The sequence below is a fragment of the Tamandua tetradactyla genome, chromosome 14 (genome assembly GCF_023851605.1).
Source record: "Tamandua tetradactyla isolate mTamTet1 chromosome 14, mTamTet1.pri, whole genome shotgun sequence".
Lineage (NCBI taxonomy): Eukaryota > Metazoa > Chordata > Mammalia > Pilosa > Myrmecophagidae > Tamandua > Tamandua tetradactyla.
Genome location: NC_135340.1, coordinates 36,557,411 through 36,582,894, shown reverse-complemented (window position 1 = coordinate 36,582,894; position 25,484 = coordinate 36,557,411). Strand labels below are relative to the sequence as shown.

The following is a 25,484-nucleotide window of genomic DNA, read 5'->3' as shown; positions in this document are numbered from 1 at the left end:
AAAAATGATCATGGTAATGAATACACAACTATGTGATGCTATTGTGAGCCATTGATTTTACACCATGTATGGACTGTTTCTATGTTAAGAACATTTGTATGTTGCATGTTAAGTTTTATGAATAAAAATATTTTTTTAAAAATCAGCTGCCCATCCTGACCAAAAGGGGGAAAAGAAGTGTAACAAATAAAGTATCAGTGGCAGAAAGACTTCAAATGGAGTGGAGTGGCTACTCTGGAGGTTGCTCTTATGCAAGCTTCAGGTAGACCTTGCTACCTATCATAACCTGCCAAACCCCAACCAGGACCATTCCAGCCAATCCTAAAGAGCATGTAGGGCAAGATATAAGATTCTACAAGGGTTCCATGCACTAGAGTAACTTTCCAACTATGATATTGTGAAGCACTGATTGTACACCATGTATAGAATTTATGTATGTGAAGATTTCTCAATAAATATTTTTAAAAAGAGTTAACTTTTCCTAAAAGTTACTCCCTTCAAGCTCCCCAGCCAAAAAGGAAGCTGCCTGTTGCTTCCTATGAAATAGAGCTCAAACGATATTAAGGAATCATGAAAGAAAGAGAGAGAGAGAGAGAGAGAGAGAGAGAGAGAGAGAGAGAGAGAGAGAGAGAGAGAGAGAGAGAGAGAGAGAGAAAAGAAAAGAAAAGAAGGAAGGAAGGAGAGAGAGAGAGAGAGAAAGAAGAAAGAAAGAAAGAAAGAGAGAGAGAGAGAGAGAGAAAGAAAGGAAGGAAGGAAGGGAGGGAGGGAGGGAGGGAGGAAGGGAGGGAGAGAGAGAGAGAGAGAGAGGAAAGAAAGAAAGAAAGGAAGGAAGGAAGGAAGGAAGGAAGGAAGGAAGGAAGGAAGGAAGGAAGGAAGGAAGGAAGGAAGGACGAAGGAAGGAAGGAAGGAAGGAAGGAAGGAAGGAAGGAAGGAAGGAAGGAAGGGAGGGAGGGAGGAAGGAAGGAAGGAAGGAAGGAAGGAAGGAAGGAAGGAAGGAAGGAAGGAAGGAAGGAAGGAAGAAAGAAAGAGACAGACAGGTTCAGGGGGTCTGAAGCTTAGCCATAACAGACAACAGACAACTTTATTCTTAACTAGTTCCTGCTTATATACTGCAGGGTTTAGGTGACTAAAAGCAGGCATACATTTCATGAAAAAACACAGTGCCTACTTATCAGTATATTGCTCTCTACATACAAGAGATAGCTAACGAGACCTTGGGGCTTAAGAAAAAACAAACATTCTCTCCCTCTCAGACTGTCCTCCAATTAAGCAGATAGCAGTCTCCACAGTTTATTGCCGTCGCCACTCCGAAGCCAGTTGCTCCCAATAAATTCCGCAGGTTTTCCATTAACCCTGGCTCCTACAGCTTCCCTCCTGCAAGGATCCATGGAAATGAAAGCAGCTATTGCCCAGTGCTTATGGCTAGCACCTGTTCTGTCACCTTGGCTGATGTGGAGACTCCTACTGTTAGCCCACCTTGTTATAGAGCTGAAACTGCAGAGCTTAGACCTAAGACCCACAAGCACACCAGTCACACACACTGAACCTAGAGATTGGACAGGAGTCAAGCTTCCATCTGCATTTTGGTGTTATATCCTGGCCCTGACACATCAGAGAGGAATAAGTACTTCCTAAATCAGGCAACTAAAAAACTTCACAGCCTAAAGGGTGGGGTCCCCATCTTGGAATCTGATGTCCTGTTTATCATAGTGCTGTATATTGCTGTGTTTACAATAAGCAAAGGAAACCTCTGCCTGATCCTGGGTCTGTGAGTCTCTCTGTAGAAGCTGCTCAAAAAGATCTGGCATGCAGGCCATCTGGCCATGTGCCCTTGTGTACATGATAACATGGATACATGCTCAGAAACTGCTAAAGTCTTCACTGATGATAGGGATTAAGATTATGCATGAGTTTATTGGATTTATTTTCCAGGGAAGTGATGTTAACAAATGGAAACAGAGAATTTGAGATCTGAGCTTCTGAGTTGAGAAAGTTGAAAAACATAATAAGTGAAAGGGAATGATAAACCCATATTCCAAAGTTCTTCAGCATTCAGCTTTAGTCTAAGTCAAGGCCTAAAATTTGGATAAGGTTCTCTCTATTCCTTGTATTCAAAAGAACAGCCAGGGTGGTTCACAGTGGCTCAACAGGCAGAGTTCTCGCCAGAGACCCGGGTTCTATTCCCCGTGCCTGCCCACGCAAAAAACAAACAAAACAAAAAACAAAAGAATAACCACGATTTCTCTTGGGCTGTCTATACTGCAAAAGCAAAGCACACCAGAGAGAAAAAACACAGTATCGGAAACCTGATTTCCACAAGGCCACATGTTTTGAAGTAATGTTTATTGGGCTGCTCTTTCCTGTCTTCCACAGGCAATCCCACAGGGGAGTAGGGTGAGAAAGGGGCAGTGTGGGAAGGGATCACCCACTAGGCTTTGCATATTCAAAACTGGGTGGCCTTAAGACAAACCGCCTTGTAGCCCTCAGGAAAATGATCCTAGCATTTAAATCATTTAAGCCTGGAACAGCATCCCTGCAAAGAAAGGCAGTCTGTGAGGAAGACAATGGGAACTCGGTGCATTGGTGGGCTAAAACTATCTTAAAAGGAAGCTTATGAGAGAGTCGCATTTTTGGAGTGGTCTTAAGAAATTAGGGAGACCTCTCCAAGGATACTGCCTCCCCATTCATATATTTATACACACTGCCTCCCCATTCATATATTTATACACACATACTTACACACATACGCACATGCACACACAGATAGTTAGCCTGTCACATGGTATTTTCGTTTGCTAATGCTGCCAGAATGCAATATACCAGAAATGGGTTCTTTCACATTTGAAATCATTTTAATTTATAAGATTAAGAAAGGAATATGACATCTAGCATAATAATTCCTGGACACTTTTAAATACCTTATATTTCTGTAGCATTTCACAATTTATAATCTGCTTTTGCTTATGTGATTTTATTTAATGGTCATGTCAGCCTTCCTATGTAGGAATTATGATTCACATTTTATAAAGAAGGTAGTGTAGTCTCTGAGGTTGAATCCTTTCCTGAGGAAATCCTGCTCAGGAAGTGGCAGAGCCCAGCTCAATAATGTCCCCAGCCTGAGCTGCGCCTCACCCATGGATCCCAAACCCAGGCTGGAGCCCAGAAATCCACACCTTTCAAAGACTTCCCCAAATGCTTCAAATATAAAAGTCTATAACCCACACACTAAACATCCTACCTTCATGAATAGAGATAAATAAGGATAATGTTCTAGAAACAATAGTTTAAAGTATCTAAGTTGCAACTTACTTAAAGTCACTGTTATCCTACGGTTATTTTCATATCTGGCTTCTAAGGTGTCACTTCCTCTTCCTTATGACATTTAAGTGTCATAAGGAAGTAAATTGTAAAACACAATTAAGTGTAGTAAATTGCATTTTGTTCAGTAAATCTGTGTTAATTTTTTTTGTATTTGAATTGCCATGTCAAAGTTTTCATCTTGGTCTGGCTTTTGCCAATCTCCTATCTATATTGTCTAGACCAGTGTTCTCCAAAACGCGGTGCACCAGGCAACCCACGGAGGGATGGAGAACAGAAATATTCAGATTTCTCTTTTTGTTTTAATTCAAAGAGAACTTCTTTCAAAAAGTTTTACCCATATTTACTGTCCTGACTGACAGTTGTTTATAAAAGGCATATATAAAGGAATGTACCCTAAAACTGCACTGTTGGTTACCCAACCAAATTTTGGAAATCACAGGTCTTGATGCCCTCTCCCATGATCAAGAAAGTGTGCCCATCTCTTAGGGAAGAACTGAGAGGCAAATTCCTCTGTAGTATGTAATTTCTGCTGCAATCTTCACAGGACAAAAGGAAATGACCTCAGAGGCCAGAAATAGCTCTCCCACCGTGCGTGAGTTCATCCTCTTGGGCTTCCCTTGCCGCTGGGAAATACAGATCTTCCTCTTTTCCATATTCTCTGTGACTTACCTCCTGACACTCCTGGGAAATGTGGCCATCATGTGTGCAGTACGCTGGGACCATCGGCTCCACACCCCCATGTACATTCTGCTGGCCAACTTCTCCTTCCTGGAGATCTGCTACGTCAATTCAGATATGCCCACCATGCTGGCCAACTTTCTGTCCAAGACTAAAACCATCTCCTTCACTCGGTGTCTCCTCCAGTTGTACTTCTTCTTCTCACTGGGCACCACTGAATGCTTATTCCTCTCCATCATGGCCTATGACCGGTTTCTGGCTATCTGTCACCCCCTGCATTATCCCACCATCATGACTATTAAGTTCTACAGCCGCCTGATCATCTTTTGCTGGGGATACGGCTTCCTCTGGTTTCTGATCCCAGTGATTCTTATTACCCAGCTGCCATTTTGTGGTCCAAATGTGATTGATGACTTTCTGTGTGACCTGGGCCCCCTGCTAACCCTGGCTTCAGCCTGTGTTCCAGTCCCAGGAACTGTTCTCATCTGTGGCATCATGAGCTCCCTCCTCATCTTTGCCACCTTTTTCTATATTCTTGGCTCATATGCCCTGGTATTGAGAGCTGTGACGCAGGTGCCATCAGCAGCTGGACGGAGGAAGGCCTTCTCCACCTGCTCTTCACACCTGGCTGTGGTGTTTCTATTCTATGGCTCTGTTATGTTGACATATGTAAGTCCTGGATCAGGACAAGCCAAGGGCATGCAGAAGTTCACTACTTTGTTCTACTCTGTTTTGACCCCTTTTTTCAACCCCATGATCTACAGCCTCCGGAATAAAGAGATGAAGGATGCCTTGCGTAAAGTTCTAGGAAGTTCCTAAAACTGGTCTGTGATGTTAGCATTTTCCAGATAAGTTCAGACTGTGAGCCTTCTGACATTGAAGAGTTGAGAAATTGGGAAGTAGATGTGAAAAAGGCAGACTGTAAAAAAAAAGTTTAAATCCCATTGCCTCTCCTAACATATTCTGTGATCTGACCTACCTACAATCAACAAAAAAATATTGGGAAGATATCAAGATCTTAATAAATGATCTGCCTAATTGCCTGGCTTCCTTGTCTTTCTTTACTCTAGTTACCTGTATCTCCTCTGCATTTGAACAAACTTGCATATTCTTCTCAAACACCTCACATATACTCCATCAATCTTGCCTCTCAAAAATCCATCATTCTTGTAGTGACTAAATGTACAAATTTAAAAATGTTTTTGTATGAGGAACAACAAAAGAATGTCAATACTACAGGGTGTTGAAAATAGATGGTAATTCATATTTTAAAACTTCAACTTATGTGTGAGACTAAAGCATAAAATGTTTATTTGGTACAAAATTTATATTTTGACTAGTGCATTTCCTAATATGAGTTATATGGACAGCTTAATTGAACACCATAAGTACATGGAACCTTGAGTAGGGCATGAGATTTTGTAGGTTTGTCCAGAGCGATGCCCCAGTAAATCCCAGAGTGATTTGAACAGTGAATAAAAAAGTATTTTCAAAGTCCTCTTGGGGGAATGGTGAAGAAGGGGGAAAATTCAACTTCCCCAAGTGTAGAATTCTTGATATTCTCACAAGCAGTGAGGCAACCAAAGCAACAGGCTGAGCCTCCAATCTTGGGGTTTGTCCTTAATCCTGCAAAGGATAGGCTAAGCCTACTTACAATTAGGCCTAAGAGTCACCCCCAGAGAACCTCTTTTGTTGCTCAGATGTGGCCCTCCTTCTCAGCCAACACGGCAAGAAAACTCACTGCCCTCCCCCTCTCTATGTGGGACATGACTCCCGGGGTGTGGACCTTCCTGGCAATGTGGGACAGAAATCATAGAATGAGCTGGGACTCAGCATCAAGGGATTGAGGAAACCTTCTCCACCAAAAGGGGGAAAAGAGAAATGAGACAAAATAAAGTGTCAATGGCTGAGAGATTCCAAACAGTCGAGAGGCTATCCTGGAGATTATTCTTATGCATTATATAGATATCACCTTTTTAGTTAAGGTATCATGGAGAGGCTGGAGGGAACTGCTTGAAAATGTAGAGCTGTGCTCCAGTAGCCATGTTTCTTGAAGATGATTGTATAATGATATAGCTTTTGCAATGTGACTGTGTGATTGTGAAAACCTTGTGTCTGATGCTCCTTTTATCTACCTTATTGACAGATGAGTAAAACATATGGATTAAAAATAAATAAATATAGGGGGAACAAATGTTAAAATAAATTTAGTACATTGAAATGCTAGTGATCAATGAAAGGAAGGGGTAAGAGGTATGGTATATATGAAATTTTTTCTGTTTCCTTTTTATTTCTTTTTTTGAATTGATGCAAATATTATAAGACATGATCATGATGATGAATATACAACTATGTGATGATATTGTGAGTTATTGATTATATATCAAGAATGGAAAGATCATATGCTAAGAATGTTTGTATTTGTATGTTGTTTTGTTTAATAAGTAAATAAATAAATAAAATATTTTTTAAAATCCATCATTCTTGCCAATGAAAGATTTTGAGGCCTTCCAACATAGGTAATACCAATTCCCACTCCTTCTTTATCTTGTCCTATATGTCATATTCCATCTCCTCTTTTTCAATGCTAATGGTTCCACATAAACTCCTCACCATTCCTATCTGTTCTAGGAAGGGAGGAGAGGGCGGAATATAGCAAGTTAAAACACACAGCTCACCTTTCTTACTGAGATTCAGCCATTTTATTGATTAAATGCTCCTTGGATTGCTGCAAGCATTTGGTTAATTCTTAGAGCTCTGAAAAGTTTATTTTGGCCATTTTTCCTAGTGCCTGTGTTGCTTTTAGGAGGAGCAGTTTTGGGGGTCTATATTCTGAACCCTCCAACCCAAAATTTTTTTACCTCCTACAATGCAATGACATGAATTTTTAATACCTTGACTGTTATAGAACTATATGCACAATGTTATAGAATCAAAATCATAGATAATTTATCCTGGAAAGATGAGATAGAGAAAGTGATACAAAGGAAGTGGCATTTCAGTTGGAACTTGAACAACGCTGGGTCTGCAGGCATAGAAATGAAGAGGGAAGCCCATAAAAAGTCATGAAAAATAAAACCAAGCCCAGTTCTGTAATATTGGCAGAAAATAAATTTAGGGAATTCGGAATTAAGGGACAGATCAGAGAGGCAGAGTAAAAATGAGTAAGAATATGAGTGGCCACATGTATCCGAGATGTTCCAATGAGATCATTCAGATTAGTCTACTGGGATCCTGAACAGTGAGTGGGATACGTGCAGAGAGCTGTTCTAACTCCCCCTCTTTATTTTCAGCCCCAGCCACTTTTACTCTGTAAAGATTATCAAGAACTGGTAACTTTCTTAAACATTAACCAGTTCTTTCATAAACATTTATGAGAGCACAATGCTGGGAGTTAGGGGTGGCAGTACCCCCACAAGCCCTCTCAAGGACTAGAAGGTAACTGAGCCCTTCTACCTAGTGCCATTCTCAAGCATGATTGTGAGGCCCGGCAAGTTGTTATATAGCAGGCGGCTCCTTACCTTTCACAGAATTTCTGCTCTAGGGGGCTATATCACTGGCGTCAGCCAACCCTCCTTACTTTCTCCCCAAGCTATTACCATAAGCCTATTTTATGAAAGCTGGCCTAGTCCTAAAAAGCAGCTGAAGTATTACTGAAATACAGACACTGAGTTCCATCCCAAACCTCCTAAAACAGGATACTCAGAGAAGAGCATGGGAAGCTATATTCATTCAAGAACTTTTGCCTTTTAATTCACAAAATCAGTACTTCACCTCTTGAGCATCAGTTTTATCATCTGTAAAATGGAATTAATATGTATGGCTCAGTATTGCCATGTGGATTGAATGAGGTAATAAACACACTCAATAAACTGCAGATGTTTCGCAATTATTAATCTTAACCCAAAGGAACTGTAACAGTGGCATTTTAGACATCATGACTGCTGGGAATAAGACTGATAGTTTGGAGATTCAGACTTTCCCAGAGATTCTTAATTCACTCTGGCTTCTTCTGGCTTCTGTCTTCTTCTATTCCAAATTTCCTCTCTTTATAAGGCTTCCAGTCATATGGATTAAGGCCCACCCTCATTCAATTTGGTCTCATCTAAAAAGAATTACTAAAGAGTCTATTCAGAAATGAATCCAGACCTTAACTAACATAACACCTTCAAAGATCTTATTTACAGATGGTTCATTCCCATAAGAATGCAGATTAAGACTTGAACATGTCTTTTCTAGGGGACATGATTCAATTCCCAACAGATAACTACCATTCCATCGTACTTACTTATCAGTATCATATTAGAAGCACAGAGCTGACCCAGGAGAAAAAACCTTTAACAAAAAAGGAAAGGGAAGGGAAGGAAAGGATAAATGAGATGAAATGAAAGGATAAATGAAAGGAAAGGAGAGATGAAAGAAAAAAAAAGACAATAGCCCTTAGCAAGCCATTGAATAAGTAAAGAGAAAAGAGAATAAGAACTCTGGTGTCCTAGCTCTTTAACTGACAAATTCTTATTTGTCAAAACATGACAAATTTGTTCAACATCACAGATGTACTCAAAACATGAATAAAATTTAATGTTAAAGATTAAGAAAAATAACAAAAATCTGTTCCAGCTAAACTGGTGGTGTTGTAGTCTTTACAACACCACAAAAGTAAGCTTTAAAAAAAATGAAATTTTAAAAAAAAAGAACCAGAATAAAAATCTGCTTTAAGAATAGCATGAGATGATGCAATCCTCACAGGGGAAACTGGGTCCCATGAGCCAATTAGTGGGTTCCTAAGGAAAGGAAACATTTTGGATACAATTGGCAATCTTTCCTCATCATGTCCAAATTTTAGAACCCCTAGGAACTATATCCCTTAGGATGAATAAGACATAAATTTCAGAACAAGATAGATAAATCTTTATCATGTAGTAAATATGCTACTTTTTCTCCAGACCAATACTGTGGATTCAGCAATGTAAGCCCTCTCTTGGCTGGTGGCTGCCAAGGGTGCCATGCCCTCCATCTTTCTGCCTTTGTTGAAATGTAAACAGAAGATTACAAATTAGAACTGCCGGTTCTATGAGGAGATGGGTTCAAAAGAGACAGAAGTCAGAACAGTTCTTATGCATGCCTTTTAGCTCTGCATTCAGTTCTATGGCTGTAAAAACAACAGCATCTCAAGTTACATAAACGAATATAAAAGGAAATCAAACGTAACACAAAGGGGGCTAGGGAAATTTGGGGAAGTGAGAGAGATGAGGATGTGGAAAAACTTCACTACTATCATGGCTATTTTTATTAAGCAGAAGTTATATCCAGTCAGAACCTGTGCTTTTCAGGAACAGAGACATTGGCAAAGTGACATCTGGTAAGGACTAAGAAAGGGGCGCAGGGCAGCAGGACTGTAAAAAACTTCAGCTCTCCCCATTTTTAGCTGTGTGTGGCTCTACCACAGAGCAGATGATCCGGGACTGAGAGAAAGGACATCTGGGAGATAAATTCACCAAACTTGCCAGATTGGTGAAGTCATCTGACTAGGTTTGCAAAACCATTGGAGTTGTCACATAAATTTATCACCACATATTTCTTCTTCCTTTTTTTTACTATTTCCTCATGGTTTCTTTGGCTCCTGGGGTACACTGAATTCCTAGAGAAAATACCGAGAGCTCTGTCATACCTGAGATGATCTACTCATAGACTGAAGAGGATCCTTGCAGTGAGATGTGATGTAAGAATTTCTGAATCTCTCCCATAACACTGTGTCTCTAAAGAGAGCAATTAAGATTATCCTCAAAGGTATGGCATTATGTGATCTTCAAAGTCACACATTTTATAAATAATAACATTAATAAAAATTCTTAGCTAGCATATGTCAAACGTAGAAGCCACTTGAACTGTATTCTGGACTTACATGTTCCTGAATAAATGTTGTCACTCAATCACGCCACTTTGGGTCATTAAGGGCCAGATATTGGCTGCCCCTCACTACCTGAAGACATCCAGAAAATAAATTGAGATGCAGCTAAGCACAGAATTTTAGGAGATTTAGTTGGCCTTGTCTTTCCCCTCTCACAGTGGAAGTCAGTGTCCCAGACTGAGTCTAATTCACAGAATAATGTTTTCATGAAAAATTATACATGTTCAAAAATTACAATAATTTCCTAGTTCTCCTTCTTCTTCTCCAGACAACTTCAGCCTTCTACACCTAAAATGGGATGGGAGTAACACAGGAGCAAGGAAAGTAGGAGAAGGATCCTTAGATGGAGGGGAGTTTATGGCTATCACCTTTGCCTTTAGCCTGCAGAGGTCACTGGTGGGAGTTCCTGACATCTGTGATCCTCTGCATTCATCCATAAACCAGAAGAGTAGGAAACTTTCTAGGAACACTGATACCATAGGCAAAAATCTCAAATATCCCAAAATAATATAAAGTCCATTGCTCATTTTTCTACCTATAGGGAGAGTTATAATTTAGTTCAAGGTTTAAAAAAAGGTATTTTAATTCAACTAGATGAAGATGGAAATAAATTAAAAGCCACTTTGTAGATGTATGGGCATTCAAAATTTTCCTACATTAACAAGATCTATGAACACTGAAGAAAAGAAGGTACAATTTGATGTTTTGAGCCTGGGTTATGAGACCGCATTAAGATTAACAATACTATTAAAAATGTGTTAGTAATGGTGGTGGTGATGGCAGCACAACACTGTGAGCATAATTAACAGCACTGAAACATATATCTGATGCTGGCTGAAAGGAAGAGTGTTGGGTTGTAGACATGGTACTAGAATAAAGATTTTTTTTAATTCCTGGGACTGCACAACACAAACAGTACACCCTGAGTTAAACCATGGACTACAGTTAATTGTACAAAAATTTAACAATATTAGAACGCCAAAATTGATGCAGAATAAAAGTAAAATGGCTGAAGATTTCATGGTGGTATTCATTACCTTTCTCTCTCTTCTCCCTTACTGATTAATGGAATTTGTGCTTCTGATTCCAAAGATCCAGATAATTGAAATTAGGTGCTTTTTCATATCTTACTCTATAGACAGAAGTGGATGACATTCATATGTGCTTATACACCTTTGTAAGTACTGTCATTATCCTTCTCCAACCTGTTCATTGCACAGAATCCTGTCTTCTATTGTGAGAAAATTCCTAAGGAGGAATAAGGAAAAACCCAAGGATTCAGAGGGTATAATTGTATCAAGTGCTCTCAAAGTTTGACAGTCTTGAGCAATGTTGTTAGATTATTACTTATTTATTGGAATAACAGAATCTCGGAGTTGTATGACAATTTAAAACTCTCTAGAAAGGAAGCACCCATGAGAATTAAAGAATCAGGTCATCTGTGTCTTTGTCACCTTTCCTTTTCCACCTTTAGGAAAACATGAACATGTCCAGAGTCAGCACAGTGACTGAGTTCATACTCCTGAGTTTTCCCTGTTCCAGTGAGGTTCAGCTCCTTCTCTTCATGCTGTTCTCTCTGACCTACACCCTGACACTGATGGTGAATGGAGCCATCATCTGTGCAGTGAAGCTGGACCACAGGCTTCACACACCCATGTACATTCTGCTGGCCAATTTCTCATTCCTGGAGATTTGTTACATCAGCACCACTGTTCCCGCTATGTTAGAGAACTTCCTGTCTGAGACAAAAACCATCTCCTTCACGGCCTGCTTCCTCCAGTTCTACTTCTTCTTCTCCATGGGCATCAATGAGACTTTCTTGTTGCCCCTCATGGCATTTGATCGGTACCTGGCCATCTGCCAGCCTCTCTGCTATCCTACTATCATGACCAGTCATCTTTGCCTGAACTTGGTAGCCCTCTGCTGGGTAACAGCCTTCCTCTGCTATCCAATCCCTATCTATTTCATAACCCAGCTCCCCTTCTGTGGTCCCAACATTATTGACCACTTTGTTTGTGACCCAGGTCCTCTTCTGGCCCTGTCCTGTGTCCCAGCCCCTGGAATTGAGATTTCCTGTTCTATTTTGAGCTCTCTTATTATCTTCATCACCTTCTTCTTCATCCTTGGATCCTACATCCTGGTTCTCAGAGCAGTGTTATGGGTTCCGTCAGCAGCTGTCAGATGTAAGGCCTTCTCTACCTGTGGTTCCCACCTGGCTATGGTTTCTCTGTTCTATGGAACAATCATGGTGATGTACAGCTTCCCAGCTTCTTGGAATACAGCTGGGATACAGATTGTAACCCTGTTCTACTCATCAGTGACTCCACTACTAAACCCTCTGATCTACTGTCTCCGGAACAAGGACATGAAGGCTGCTTTGAGAAAAATTCACATATGCACAAAGACTAGTCAGAGTTAATGACAGTTCATGAGTGGACTAAGAATAATGCCCCATCTTAAGGTCCCTAACTGAACCATATCTGCAAAGTCCCTTTGGCCATATATTGTTACATTCACAGGTTCCAGGGATTAAGATGTGGCCAGCTTGGGGGGCTCATGGCAACAAAACCTTGTACCTCACTGACATGTGAGGATAAATGTCATTTTTTCATACTTTGCATTCTTTTGAAGATATGAGGACACTTGCAGAATAGTTAGATGAATAGTATTCAGAAGGCTTAAGGAGAAGACATGGGCATTTTGACATTTTCTTTTCCATATATTAAAAGCTAATGGTAGTGCGGGCCACAGTGGCTCAGTAGGCAGAGTTCTTGCCTGCTATGCTGGAGACCTGGGTTCAATTCCCAGTGCCTGACCATACAATTAAAAAAAAAACAGCTAATGATAATTCCCATTCTTTCTGTTTGTGTGGGAATGGTTAGTGAGTTAAGGGATGCGTAAACTCCAGTTGATGAGAGCAGTACAGTGGTGGCATAATTATAGAGGTGTGTCTATAACATAATTATTCAGTTGAAGTATCCCATAACATATTAAAATAAAGCAAAAGCCCCAAACAACCTGCTGGTTATTTGCTTCTATTTTCTCTAGACCTAGGGGTTCTCTGAAACCGCTGCTTCTAGAGCACAGCAGTTATGAGCATCGATTCTCTCCTGCCCTCTATTCAGGGTGTCATGACTAACTTTTTAAACTTCTCATTGATACTACCTTAAAGTGGCCAGCCTGTGAGAGACTGATCTGTACTTTTATTCACTCAGAAGCTGGCAAGAAAATAGAATCAAATAAACTTCTGTCCTCAGGGAAATTCAGATTTACTTTGTCAGAGCTAATTCTCATCCTTATTTGGTTCTCACAACAATAGTTTGGTTCTAATGTTTTTCTACCGTAAGAAGGCTGCAATAACCAGGTTTGGGATGGGAGGGGCACTTCAATAAGATGTGCTGCAGCCTTGGAAACATTCAGCTTTTATTATGTATTGAACTTGATTACTGGGGAGGGAGAGGATGATTAGGATTGCCCTAAGCTCTGTAAGAAAAAGGACAGGACTGTTTGCTCTGAAAGGAATCTGGCATGTTCTTTTATTCCTGTCTACAAATGTAGGGAAGACTTCAGACAGATATGTTGAGTAAATCCAGGGTCTCTGGCAAAATTAGAGACATGCTTGTGATGTAATCTCCATCAGATATTTATCTGTCAGATATCTAAAGAATCATTACAGTGATGGTAGTGACCAATGTTGGCAAAAAGTGAAACTTTCAAACATTATTGGTAAGAGATTTAAATTTCTTATAAAGAAATCACAGGAAAAATAACTAAATTAGTTCAGTGTTGCCTGGGGTTTTTGTATTTTATTCATTCATTCAATAAACATTTATTGAACCCTGTGAGGCGCCCTGGGATTATGACAGTATACAAAACAAAATCCTTGCCTTCATTCTTCATGCATTCTTGTGAGACAGACAGACGATAAGGTAGACACGTTAAGTCTATAATTCCAGTAACCATAATTAGCACAAGAAGAATAAAGGTTACATCTGCAACACCTAGAGGATTTTTTTATATAATTTTTTATATGCTGTATGGCAGGATCATATTTCATTATATTTCCATTTCAGTATCCCATTATTGCAGCACTATTTGTTGATTTTTTGTTTTGTTTTATTTGTTTGTTTTTGTTTGCTTTGCTTTGCTTGTTTGCTTGTTTGGGAAGTGCATGGACCGGGAATCGAACCCGAGTCTCCCACATGCAGGCAGGAACTCTGCCACTGAACTACCTTGCACCCTTCCACCCCGCTGCTTACAGGGTATTTTAACAATTTTGCTTCCGCAAGTGAACTTTCATCCTTTTCAGAACAAAGTCTTCCCTATACATTTTAACACAAAATGTATAAAATGTGTTAATTTGCTAACTACCCTTCTGTCCTACACTGGCAATTTCTTTAACATCTAGAAAGACTAGATGATAAAAAATTAGGACTCATTTGTCACTATATACACAGTAAAATAAGGCAAAATGTACAGAACATATAGGATGATAGTTTATCTGCCCAATTATAGACTTACTGGCATAGAGCCCTTGACACTTCCTACTCCCTCCTCCCTGAAAAGCACAAAAAAATTATGTACTGCTCTGAAAGTGGTTTGACCATTCCATTTCCAAAATGTATTTCATAAGAATTTAGCAAAATACGATCTACAAAATGTGCTATTTTCCTATGTCTACTTTTAACATACTTTGTACACTTCTAAACATCTAAGAAGACCGCATGTTTCAAATTAGGACTTAAATCTATCCACTATATACACAGTAGAACTGAATAAACTACACACATGTAATGATGGCTGTATCTGAAACTTTGCATATAATGTATATAATGGATGAACACATCCTAATTTGTATCTAGTGTTCTAGATGTAAAAGAGGTTGTCAATATATGACAAAAGTATTCTTAGTAAACTAACATATCTTACACTTTTCTTGTTAAAATTCCTAGGAATGATTATCTTCTGAAATTGTAAGCATTGTAGCCCCCAGGTTTGGGGAGGAGGGATAAAAAGAAAGGGTGCTAGACCAGAATGTTCATGTTTAGATGTCACCTTCAGATTGACTGTTGTTACATGTCTGCAGTTTACTCAGGACTGCTCTGCATATAATGGACAAGCTAAGTCCTTATTTGAAACATCTGGTTTGTCTACATGTTTAGAAGTAACCAATGCATGTTAAAAGTAGAAATAGTAAAATATTACTTTGGAAATATCATTTTGCTCAAATTCATAGGACATGTTTCTTTTGAAATGGGACTGTTAAACCATCTCTGAGCAGCACACTACTGTTTATATACTCATTCAGTGGTTTGGAAGAGGTGAGAGAGAAGCAATTGCAAAAGGTAACATGCTAGTGTGTTCAGACAAAACTACAATAGGTTCATAGAGGTGAAAAGGGGAAGGGTTCTAGACTAGAAGATTCCTGTTTAGAAGACACTTTAGATCATATCCTTTGTTAATATGTGTATGGTTTATTCACTGCTACTATGTGTATCGTGGACAAATTTAATCCTTATTTGAAGCATCTGGTCTTTCTAGATGCTTAGATGTATACAACATATATTAAAAGTAGAGAAGGTAAAATAATACTTTCAATATTTTACTGTAAATACATGGGAATGGACTTGTTAAACTAGATATCTTGGGGCAACATACTAAGGCAGGTCGGGGGCAAGGAAGGAATGTAGAGGGAAGGGCTCTTAGCCTGTGAGCTTTTAGACAAATTCAGATTGTCTGACCACTGTTCTATATAGGCATTCCAGTTATTGCTGTGTATTATGTATAAGTCTTAATGTTCAAAATACATTAAAAATAGAGATAGAACAGTGGTCCCTATAGAAATGTCCTTGCGTTAGTTTATAGGAAGGACTGTCTTTTGGGAATGACCTTTGCTAATCCACCTCTTGGCATTAGATGTATTTCTTTACTTATTGAAATGGTGAAAGAAGAAGAGGAAGCACAAGGGAAGGGCTCTTTGCTAGTATCTCCATATTTAGAAGGCCACTTTAGATTATAACCATATTTTTATGTACACTTTTTGTAAAATACCTGTGTTTACTGTAGATGAGATTCTTTATTTCAAATTAGATATCTTGCAGTGACAATGTATGATAAAAAATAGAGCTAGAGAATTAACAAATTTATTAATATCTTTTTGTTAATAGAAAAGAAGTATCTTTGACATGGAATACTTAAACCACCTCTGAGCAGCATGCATCAGGACTTGTTTATTAGTGGCTGCAGGGGGTGGGGCAGGAGAAAGTGCAGGGGGAGGGATGAATGCAGACATAGTCATATTTTCTTTTTGTATGCTGAGCAGTGGGGGTCTCATTTCATTCTTTTTCCATGTGGATATCCATTATCACCATACCATTTGTTGAATTTGAGCATGGGGGTGCGGACGGTGGGGGGCAATGCATGGTCCTGGAATGAATCTGGGTCTCTTGAATGGCAGGTGAGAATTCTACACTGAACTCCCCAGGCACTATTAGTTCCATTTTGATTTTCCATTATGTTCCATTAGTTCCGTTGTATGTTCATATCTGTGGACTGTACCAAAGGAAAATGTAGTTAAATAAACGAATGGAAACCTACCTCGCTATTATTTTGATAAAGATTTGACCATGAATTCTCTTAGGTGCATTATAGTTTTGGTTCTCCTGCTTTACGTCTAATTTTAAATTGAGCATTAAGGGAATGCAGTATGTGTAACTCTCCCGATATCTCTACAGGCCAGTTGCCATTTTTCTCTTTTGTGAAATTTTTGTTCCGAAGAAAGGCAGGAATACATTTTTTCCCCTAACTGAGTTGGTGTCATGTATTTTGATTATTGTGATACTCATGACTTTGAGACTGAATTGGTAAATATTCATGAAAAAGCATGATTCTGGGTAATGTCAACCACATAAAACTGTATGTTCAGTGGTGTGTATATACATAAAGGACATAGAAGGATGTGTCAAACTGTAAACTGCTTGTGATTCTGGATGATTTCTGTGTTCTTTGCTTCCTGTGCTTTTCAGTACTCTATATGGTACAATTAAACTTAAAAGTCTTAAAAATAAATATTATTCTTTAAAAAAGGTGAAGAGAAGAGAGTATGAATATAGGAAAAGTTGGGATAGGATAGGAAATAATTTAGACAGGATGCCAAGAAGACTTTATGAAGGTAATATTTCAAAGTGAGGGAAAGAACTGGTTGAAGATCTAGGGAAATTAAATTCCAAGTAAATGCAGGTATAATTTGGGGGTTTTCAAAGAATATGAAAAGATTAAGTTTGTCACTCAGAGGGAGAAGAGTCTGGAGAGTACACAGGATCAGATCATGTGTAAGCTTCTAGGCTACTTTAGGGAATTCATTTTTTATATGAACACCTGGAGGAGCCTGCTCAATAATCTGTACTGAGGGAAAGGCTCAATAAGAATGCCATCACTTTCATTAACTTAGAACTACTTACTTATATGTTTATTTATATATGCCTTTATTTATCTTACTATATCCACCCCACCTTGTCCTGTAGAGGAGTTAATATATCCAACAAAAACTGCCAAATCCATAGAGGAAGGGAAATAGGGATTGAAAAAGATAAGAAATAGAATGAAGACTTGTGGACCTTGAGAACTTATGCAGTTATTAAATTCAAGCCCTAAAATTCGTTCTAAACTCCTTTTAAAACAAAATGAGGAGTGGGGGAAACTTTATATTTTGTATGATTTTCACTATCTGTAAGAAGAAAACAAATGGGTTCCTCAGAGGAAGCTAAATTCTTACTGGCTCATAGTTGTAAAATAATTTACTTCGTGTGGATTCATATTAGAGACACTAAGAGGTAAAATGAACAGTCATTCCAAAAAATAACTATAATAAAAAATACCAGTAATAGCTGGCTTAATAGAGTTGCTTCTTATTACACCCCCAATAAAAATCAAGGGTATTATTTAGAAGTACAACTCAGTAGAAGCAATTTTTCCCATATCTAAAAATTATCATCTAAATATCAGCTGTCTGATGATCTGGCTTAACCCAAAAGCATCACCTAAATATCCTAAAAATAAATTTAGAGCTAATTACATTCTCCTCCAATTTGAAGATTAAAAACCCTTGACTTTGTATACCAAAGTTCTCTTCTGTCATGTAGAATTTGACTTTGGAGCAGTATTCACTGGAATGGAAGGAACCATTGACATCTTAATATTTGTCTCAAGAATTTTATTGGGTTCTTACTCCACTGGAAGTAATTCACCTACACAAGACCCCCAAACTTGCTCTCCAAAAAAAGATGGAGTAGAAGGGCAGGAAGACCTGGAACTGAAAAATGTGGAAAGTGTTGGGGAAATGTAGGAAGTAATAGGAAAAGTTATTCCTGACATGATTGAAAGGCAGCAGAAAAGAGTACATGAATCCAGTAAACTTTTATTGGCAAACAATCTTTAGTGTATATGTTAATTACTTTACAATAAAATACTTGTATTTTTTTCCTTGTTTTTCCTTTTTTTCTTTAGAAAAACTCCCCTTACATGTATACAATGATGTAAGGCTGAAATAAGGGAAATAAGGTGTTTTATTTCTATAATTTGATCCTAGTAGGGTAGAGGATGGAATTTGCAGAACACTAGTGACCAGATCTTGAGGTGAATTGCAGTGAGAGTCAAGTGCCCTGAGGATCCTGGTAACAGTCCTGACAACAGGTTGATAAAGGAAGAAAAAAAAGAGCGAGAGAAAGAGATGAACACATGGTAAGTGTATAGTCAACAGCTAAAGGGACCAATTTCCTACTACTTGTGGTTTTCCTCATCCAGTTCAATGGGAACAGGTCAGCCTCCAGAACAGAGAGTACCTCCTACTGGTAAATGGGAATCTTGTGAGCAAAGTAAGAAAATGCCTTGGCAGCCTGAACCATCTTTAGATGACACGCCATGAGATGCATACACCTGCTTTATCGATGACCTTATAGACTCATTTTGACTTCATTGGCATGACTAATTTATGCTGCCATGAAAGCACCAGATGAGTAGAAATTTATTTTATCAGACCCTACTTAGGGCTTCGTTATTGCTGATGTTTCTATTTCATTTTCTTAAACAATACGTTAATATAAGACACTTTCAACCAACCATTGAAATTTAAATTCAGGGAAAAAATTTTCTCAGAAGTAGATTGTTTGAAATTTAACATTAGTTTTCCCATTTAAACTCTGTTAGTTAAGTGCCCAAATTGGCAGAGAAAAATCTAAGTAACTCATAATATACCTGCTCATTTTAAAACAAACATCTACTCCTGAAAAAAAAAAGACCTTAGCAAACTGAAATTAGACATAAACTTTATCAATCTGTAAAGGGCATATTCAAAAACCTACAGTAACACCATACCTAATAAAGCAAAACTAAATGCTTTCAATTAAAATCAGAAACAAGACAAGAATATCTGTTCTCGCCACTATTTTTCAGCATTGGACTGGAGGTTCTAGTCAGTGCAACCAGGCAAAGAAAGGAATTAAATGACATCTAGACTGAATTAAAAAAAAGCAAAACTATCTGTAAAAAATAACCATGTCATCTATGATACACTCACCTATGTAGAAAATCCAATGGAATTTACAAAAGAGGCTACTAGAACTAATGAATGAGTTTTGAAAGGTTACAAGATACAAGCTCCATAAAATCTATGGCATTTCTATATATAAGCAATAATCAGAAATTTAAATTTTAAAAATTAATGCCATTTACTGACTGAGAAGTAGACTGGCAAATGATGGTATGTACTTATGAATGAAGATTGCACTGCTACAGAAAGGAACAAAGTCGTGAGACATGCAATGATGTGAATGAACATGTGGGTCATCTGGTGAGGCAAAATAAACCAAAAACAAAAGAACAATAATTGTATGGTCACCTTTAGAAAATGCTTATAAGAAAACACGGGCCTGGATTGTAGACACATTATATCCAGAGTGGTGATTATTATTTATGGATTTTGAGAGGCTGTTATATATATATGTGAGAGAGGCTGTTTATATATATGTATATATATATATATATATATATATATATATATATATATATATATATATATATCCTGATATTTAGAGATAAGAATGAAGCTGATCACATTGGGGTTAAAGTAATCCAGAACAGAACACAGGGGTAAGGAAGACAGTGTCTATATTTTAGAACTACTCATATTCTTTGAGGCCAAAGAAAGAAAGGTTTACTTGGTCTGGAACTGAAATTTTCTATAGTGCATAATCTAACTCAACCTATCTGTATAGCTTATTTGAATAACTGAAACACAGGGAGCCCAGAATAAGAAAGAGGGCCTTTAATGCTTTATAGATTATTGTAACGCCTGGATACAACCTAGAGTATCTTGAACAGATAATCAAAAAGTATTGGCAAAGTCCTTGAGGGATAGGAGAAAGAATATGGAACTACTAAACCTCACCATCAGGGAGTCCCCTGATACTACATCAAACTTTAGGGATACCCAAATCAATAGGTCATGCCCTCGATCCTGAGGTTTACTCTTGTGAAGCTTATGTAGGTAGCAGAGAAGCTTAGACTACCTATGGGCATGCCTAAGAGTTACTTCTGGAGGACTTCTGTTGTTGCTCAGATGTGGCCTAACTCTAAGTCCAACTCTGCAAGTGAAATCATTGCCCTTCCCCCTTACATGGGACATGACATCCAGGGGTGAAAGTCTCCCTGGAAACGTGGGAGATGACTCCCAGTGATGAATCCTGACCTGGCACCGTGGGATCAACAATTCCATCCTGACCAAAAGGGGGAAATGAAGTGTAACTAATAAAGTATCAGTGGCAGACAGAGTTCAAATACAGTCAAGAGGCTATTCTGGAAGTTGCTCTTACGCAAGAGTTAGTTAAACTTTGCTACCCATCGTAACCTGCCAAACCCCAATCAGACCATTCCAGCCAATCCTAAAGAACATCTAGGGCAATATATAAGATTCTGCAAGGGTTCCACGCACTAGAGTAACTTTCCAGAAAACCTACAACCTCCAGATGGGTCCCTGGTCCAGATAAGTCCTGAAACCTAGCCCAGCATCTCTGGAACATCAGATAATTTCACCTCCCTAATCCATATAAGTGACAAGCCCTTTCAACATGAAAAATTTAGAATGGCCATAGCCCAAACACCCCTAAAGAGAAGGATGGAAAGATCAAAGGTGGTGGTGAAATTATACACAGAAGATAATACTTAACAAATGAATATGAATATGAGTCATTAAATTGATATATCTTTTTGTCTCCAGTATCTTAGAGCAGCTAGAAGTAAAAACTTAAAATGGTAGAATAGTAACCCATGTCAAACTCTGAAATATGTTCTACCACTAATTGTGATGCTTTATTGCTTTTTTGTATATATGTTGTTTTTCACAAAAAGAGAAGGAAAAAAATTCAATTGTGATGATAAAAGAATATACCTTCTAACCTCCTATATTCTGGAGCAGCTAGAAGGAATATTCTAAGAGGATCATAGGTAACTCATGACAAACTCTGGGATCTGTACTGTAATTACATGTTGAAGAGCGCTTTGAAAACTATTGCTTTTTTATTTCTTTGCATTGTATATGTTATAGTATACAATAAAAAGGTTTAAAAATAATGCCATTTATAATAGCTTCAAAAATAAGTAATACTTAGGGATAAAGCTGGCAAAAGATGGGACGGTCCTATACAATAAAAACTATAAAGCATACCTGAGGGAAATTAAAGATGACCCAAATAAATGTAAATAAATATAAAGATATAACTTGTTTGCAAGTTGGAAATCTCAATATTGTCAAGATGTCAAGACTTCCCAAATGATCTATAGATTCAACACAACCCTAATCAGAATCTCAACAGGTGCTTTGTTGAAGGTAGCAAGCTGACCATAAAATTAATAAAAAATGCAAAGGTCCTAGAATAGATGGAATAAAATTGGAGAACTAACATTACTTGATCTCAAGACTTATTTAAAATTGGAAATAATCAGAACAATGTGGCACTGAGATAAAGACAAATAGATCAATGAAAGAGAATAGAGAGTCCAGAAATAAACCCATACATATACAGAAAAACAATTCAACAAAGGTGTTCAAGGGAGAAAAGATAGTCTTTTTAATAAGTGGTGTTAGAATAATTGGATATCCATATGCAAAACCTGAATTTCAGTACCTAAACACCTCACACACAAAAAGAAAAATGAACTCAAATGGGGTTAAATGTAAAGCCTAAAACTATGAAAGTTCTAGGAGAAAATCCTTATGACCTTGGTTTAGGCAAAGATTTCTTATATGCAGTACAAAAAGCATGATCCATACAAGAAAAAAACTGATAAATTTGACTCCACATAATGAAAAACATCTGCTCTTTGAACGATATTAAGAGAATGCAAAGACAAGCCACAGACTAGGAGAAAATATTCACATACCACATATCTGGTAAAGGGCTTGCAACCAGAATATATGAAGGTCACTCAAACGTCAATAATGAGAAAACAAACATCCCAATAAAAAACAGGCAAAAGTTTTAAAAGGCATTTCATCTAAAGACAAATAAGCAAATGAAAACATATTCAGCACCAGTAGTCATTAGGAAAACACAAATTAAAACCACAATGAAATATCACTAGATATACCAGAATGACCAAAATTAAAAAGACTGAACATACCAAGTGTTGGCGAGTATATAAAGGAACTGGAACGCTCATCCACTACTAGTAAGTAGGAGGGGAAAATGGTCCAAGCACTTAGGAAAACAGTTTGGCAGTTTCCTAAAAGGCTAAATATGCACCTCCCATATAATATAGCCATTCCATACCTAGATTTCCCCTGAAGAGAAAAAAAGCATATACCATACAAAGACCTATACACAAATGTTCCTAGCAGATTTATTTATAATAGCCAAGAACTGGAACAACGTAAATGTCCACCAACACGTGAATGGATAAACAAAGTTTGATATATCCATTCAGTGGACTATTACCTAGCAATAAAAAGGAATGAACAGGGTGGGCCATGGTGGCTCAGTGGCAGAGTTTCCACCTGCCATGCCGGAGACTTGGGTTCAATTCCTGGTGCCTGCCTATGTTAAAAAGAAAAAAAAAAAAGGGAATGAACTATTGATACATGAAATACATAGATGAATCTCAAAATAATAATGCTCAGGTGAAGAAAGTAGGAGTCAGCAAGAGATAGGAGGGAGCAATCGTAAAGGAGTGCAAGGAAATTTGGGGGCTGATTAGGTTCACTTTCTTGATTATGGTGACAGTTTTACAAATGCGTGCATATGTTAAAATTTATCAAATTACACATTTTAAATGCTTAATATTATTGTATGGCACCTTATTATAAGGTGTAATAGCCACTTTATTCTGTGATAGGTTTGTCAATGGCCTTTAGTCAGCATTTAATTTTTTAAACATAAAATTGTTTAAAAATAAAACACATTCTCAAATCAATCCCAGAGGTGGTGTGTATAGTATAAAAAGGACAAAAAAAGAGAAAAAGAGTAGTACAGTTATTCCTAAATACTAACTTACCAACCTTCCACACCTGCTTTTCCAGGGCACTCTTCATAGGGCTTTACATTCTTGCTTAATTCACAGTGGGTGCTCTTTTACATTTTTTCAGAATAAAATTGTTACTTCAACATATATTTGGAGCTCCCGCTATACAGCTGAGTAATTTGGTGTTAGCAAGACATGGAGACATCCGCAAATAACGCTGGGAAGTGGGAGAGAAGAGAGAATGAGGCTGCACAATAAGAGGGCCTTACTTACCAAGCTGAGGACTTTGAATTTTATTTTGCATTAGACAGAAATATTAATGGTGCCCAAACAGGGAAGTAAACCAAATAATCAGTGTTTTAGATGAAAACTTCTGCCACAGTAGGGAGGATAAAAAGACAGGAGATAAGCTGTGTTAAAAGATCTGCCCTTCTTTGAGGAGCCCAACAGGAAGATGAGTGGGAGCCCAATGGTGGATGGTCGGGGCCTGGGAGGGCACCTCTGCCCTCCCATGACCTTTTAGAGGAAGAGACTTATAACTGATCCCAGTTCAACACTCAGTACCTAGGCAGGAGGCGGGGGAGAGGGGAGTGGAATGGGGCAGGGAAGATGGCTGGCCTTGGATGGTGAATATCACAGAAGACATGGATATAATCCAGCAGAAGAACCAGATGTACAGTTACTTCATGTTTCACTACTGCAGGGAGGGGGGTGTGGTAGAACGGGGCCCTTTGGGCAGGTCAAGCGTTGCTTCTTCAACGTTTTCTTCTCTAATCAAAGAAGAATCCAGGGTGCCCAATTCCAGCTTCAACTTGATAAGATCTCTTCTGTCAGATTCACCCTGGCTGATAAGCAAGCGGTCTATTCTTTCTGGAAATAGATGTTATTGGTTTTATACTGATCCAGCTCACACAGAAGAATTTGCCTAGTCCTTAACCCAAGATTTTTTAAATAGAGATCATGTGGAGCTCTGTGTTACTAAATTAAGGACAGTAGCATCCATAATGACAGACAAAATAAAGTATTTCTTTAAGCAAAAGTAAAGGGCCTGTCCCTCTGCTGAGGATGAGTAAACCTTAGCGCCTGCCTTCCAGGGCAGAGAGCAGCTGCAGAACTTCCCTGCTCTGACTGACCTTTGCAAAGAACATCTTGGACCTGGGAAGTGTCCCCTAAAGGTGTCTGTCTTCTTAGTGATGCCTAAATAAATCTTCATTGAAAGGCTTCTTGCTTCATAGCCACCTTATTCTGTGATAAGTTTCTCAGTGCCCTATAGTCAAAGACCATAGGAACACTTGTAAATGAAGAAGTTGGGCTTATATTCATTGTAGCAAAGGAGAACACATACCAGGGGGAAACCACGGCTGTCTTAATAAAACAGTGTTATAAAGAACCTGTTATAGGATTTGGGCTTTGTTCAGGTGATTTGTGGGCAGGTCTAACGGAAGCAGGGTTTCACTCAAGATTTGATGTGGTCAGAAAGAAGGGGCAATTCTATGATTGGGTATCTCAACAAATCTTATCTATGGAGAGGGCACTCTAGAAAGAATAAGTTGCAAAAATTGGTTTAAACAAAGTAGCAGCCACTCATTTTAGCAAAGAAAAGGGGGCGTTTGGTATTTTATGGGTGGCATTGTGATTTTGTTTTTGTCTGTGCTTAGAAAAAATTCTGAAGTGGCCTTATTTTGTCTTATTTTCCATGTTCTCAGAAACATTTTGACTGAGGTTGTATCCTGTGAAATTACTTTTTCCAACTCCATGAGAGTCAGATCAGCTTGTAATAACATTGAGGTTCAACTCTGACTATCAGATCAGTTACAGAATTCTGGGGCTGCTTTTTTTCCCGTGCATGTTCATTTATAAGATTTTTCAATGTAGGGCACTCTCTGGGAAGGTGGAGGAAGATTGTGTTAGAGATTGAATTATTGGCTTATTAATTAATCAAAAATAATTGATATATGAATATTTCATGCCATCTGTTAGAGGTTTGAGGTGAGAAAAGATATTATTTCAACATACATGGGGGAAAAAAAAAACAGAAATGCTAGCTGGTCCCAAGGGAAAT

General features: G+C 38.3%; 2 protein-coding genes across 2 annotated transcripts; both read left to right on the top strand.

Moving 5' to 3' along the window:
* The first annotated feature begins 3,876 nt into the window (after positions 1-3,876).
* LOC143654923 (olfactory receptor 11G2-like) lies at positions 3,877-4,818 on the top strand. Its single transcript, XM_077126544.1, has one exon. It carries the CDS (start codon positions 3,877-3,879, stop codon positions 4,816-4,818), a length of 942 nt encoding a protein of 313 aa, XP_076982659.1.
* A 6,572-nt stretch (positions 4,819-11,390) lies between these two features.
* LOC143654922 (olfactory receptor 11G2-like) lies at positions 11,391-12,329 on the top strand. Its single transcript, XM_077126543.1, has one exon. It carries the CDS (start codon positions 11,391-11,393, stop codon positions 12,327-12,329), a length of 939 nt encoding a protein of 312 aa, XP_076982658.1.
* Positions 12,330-25,484: the final 13,155 nt, after the last annotated feature.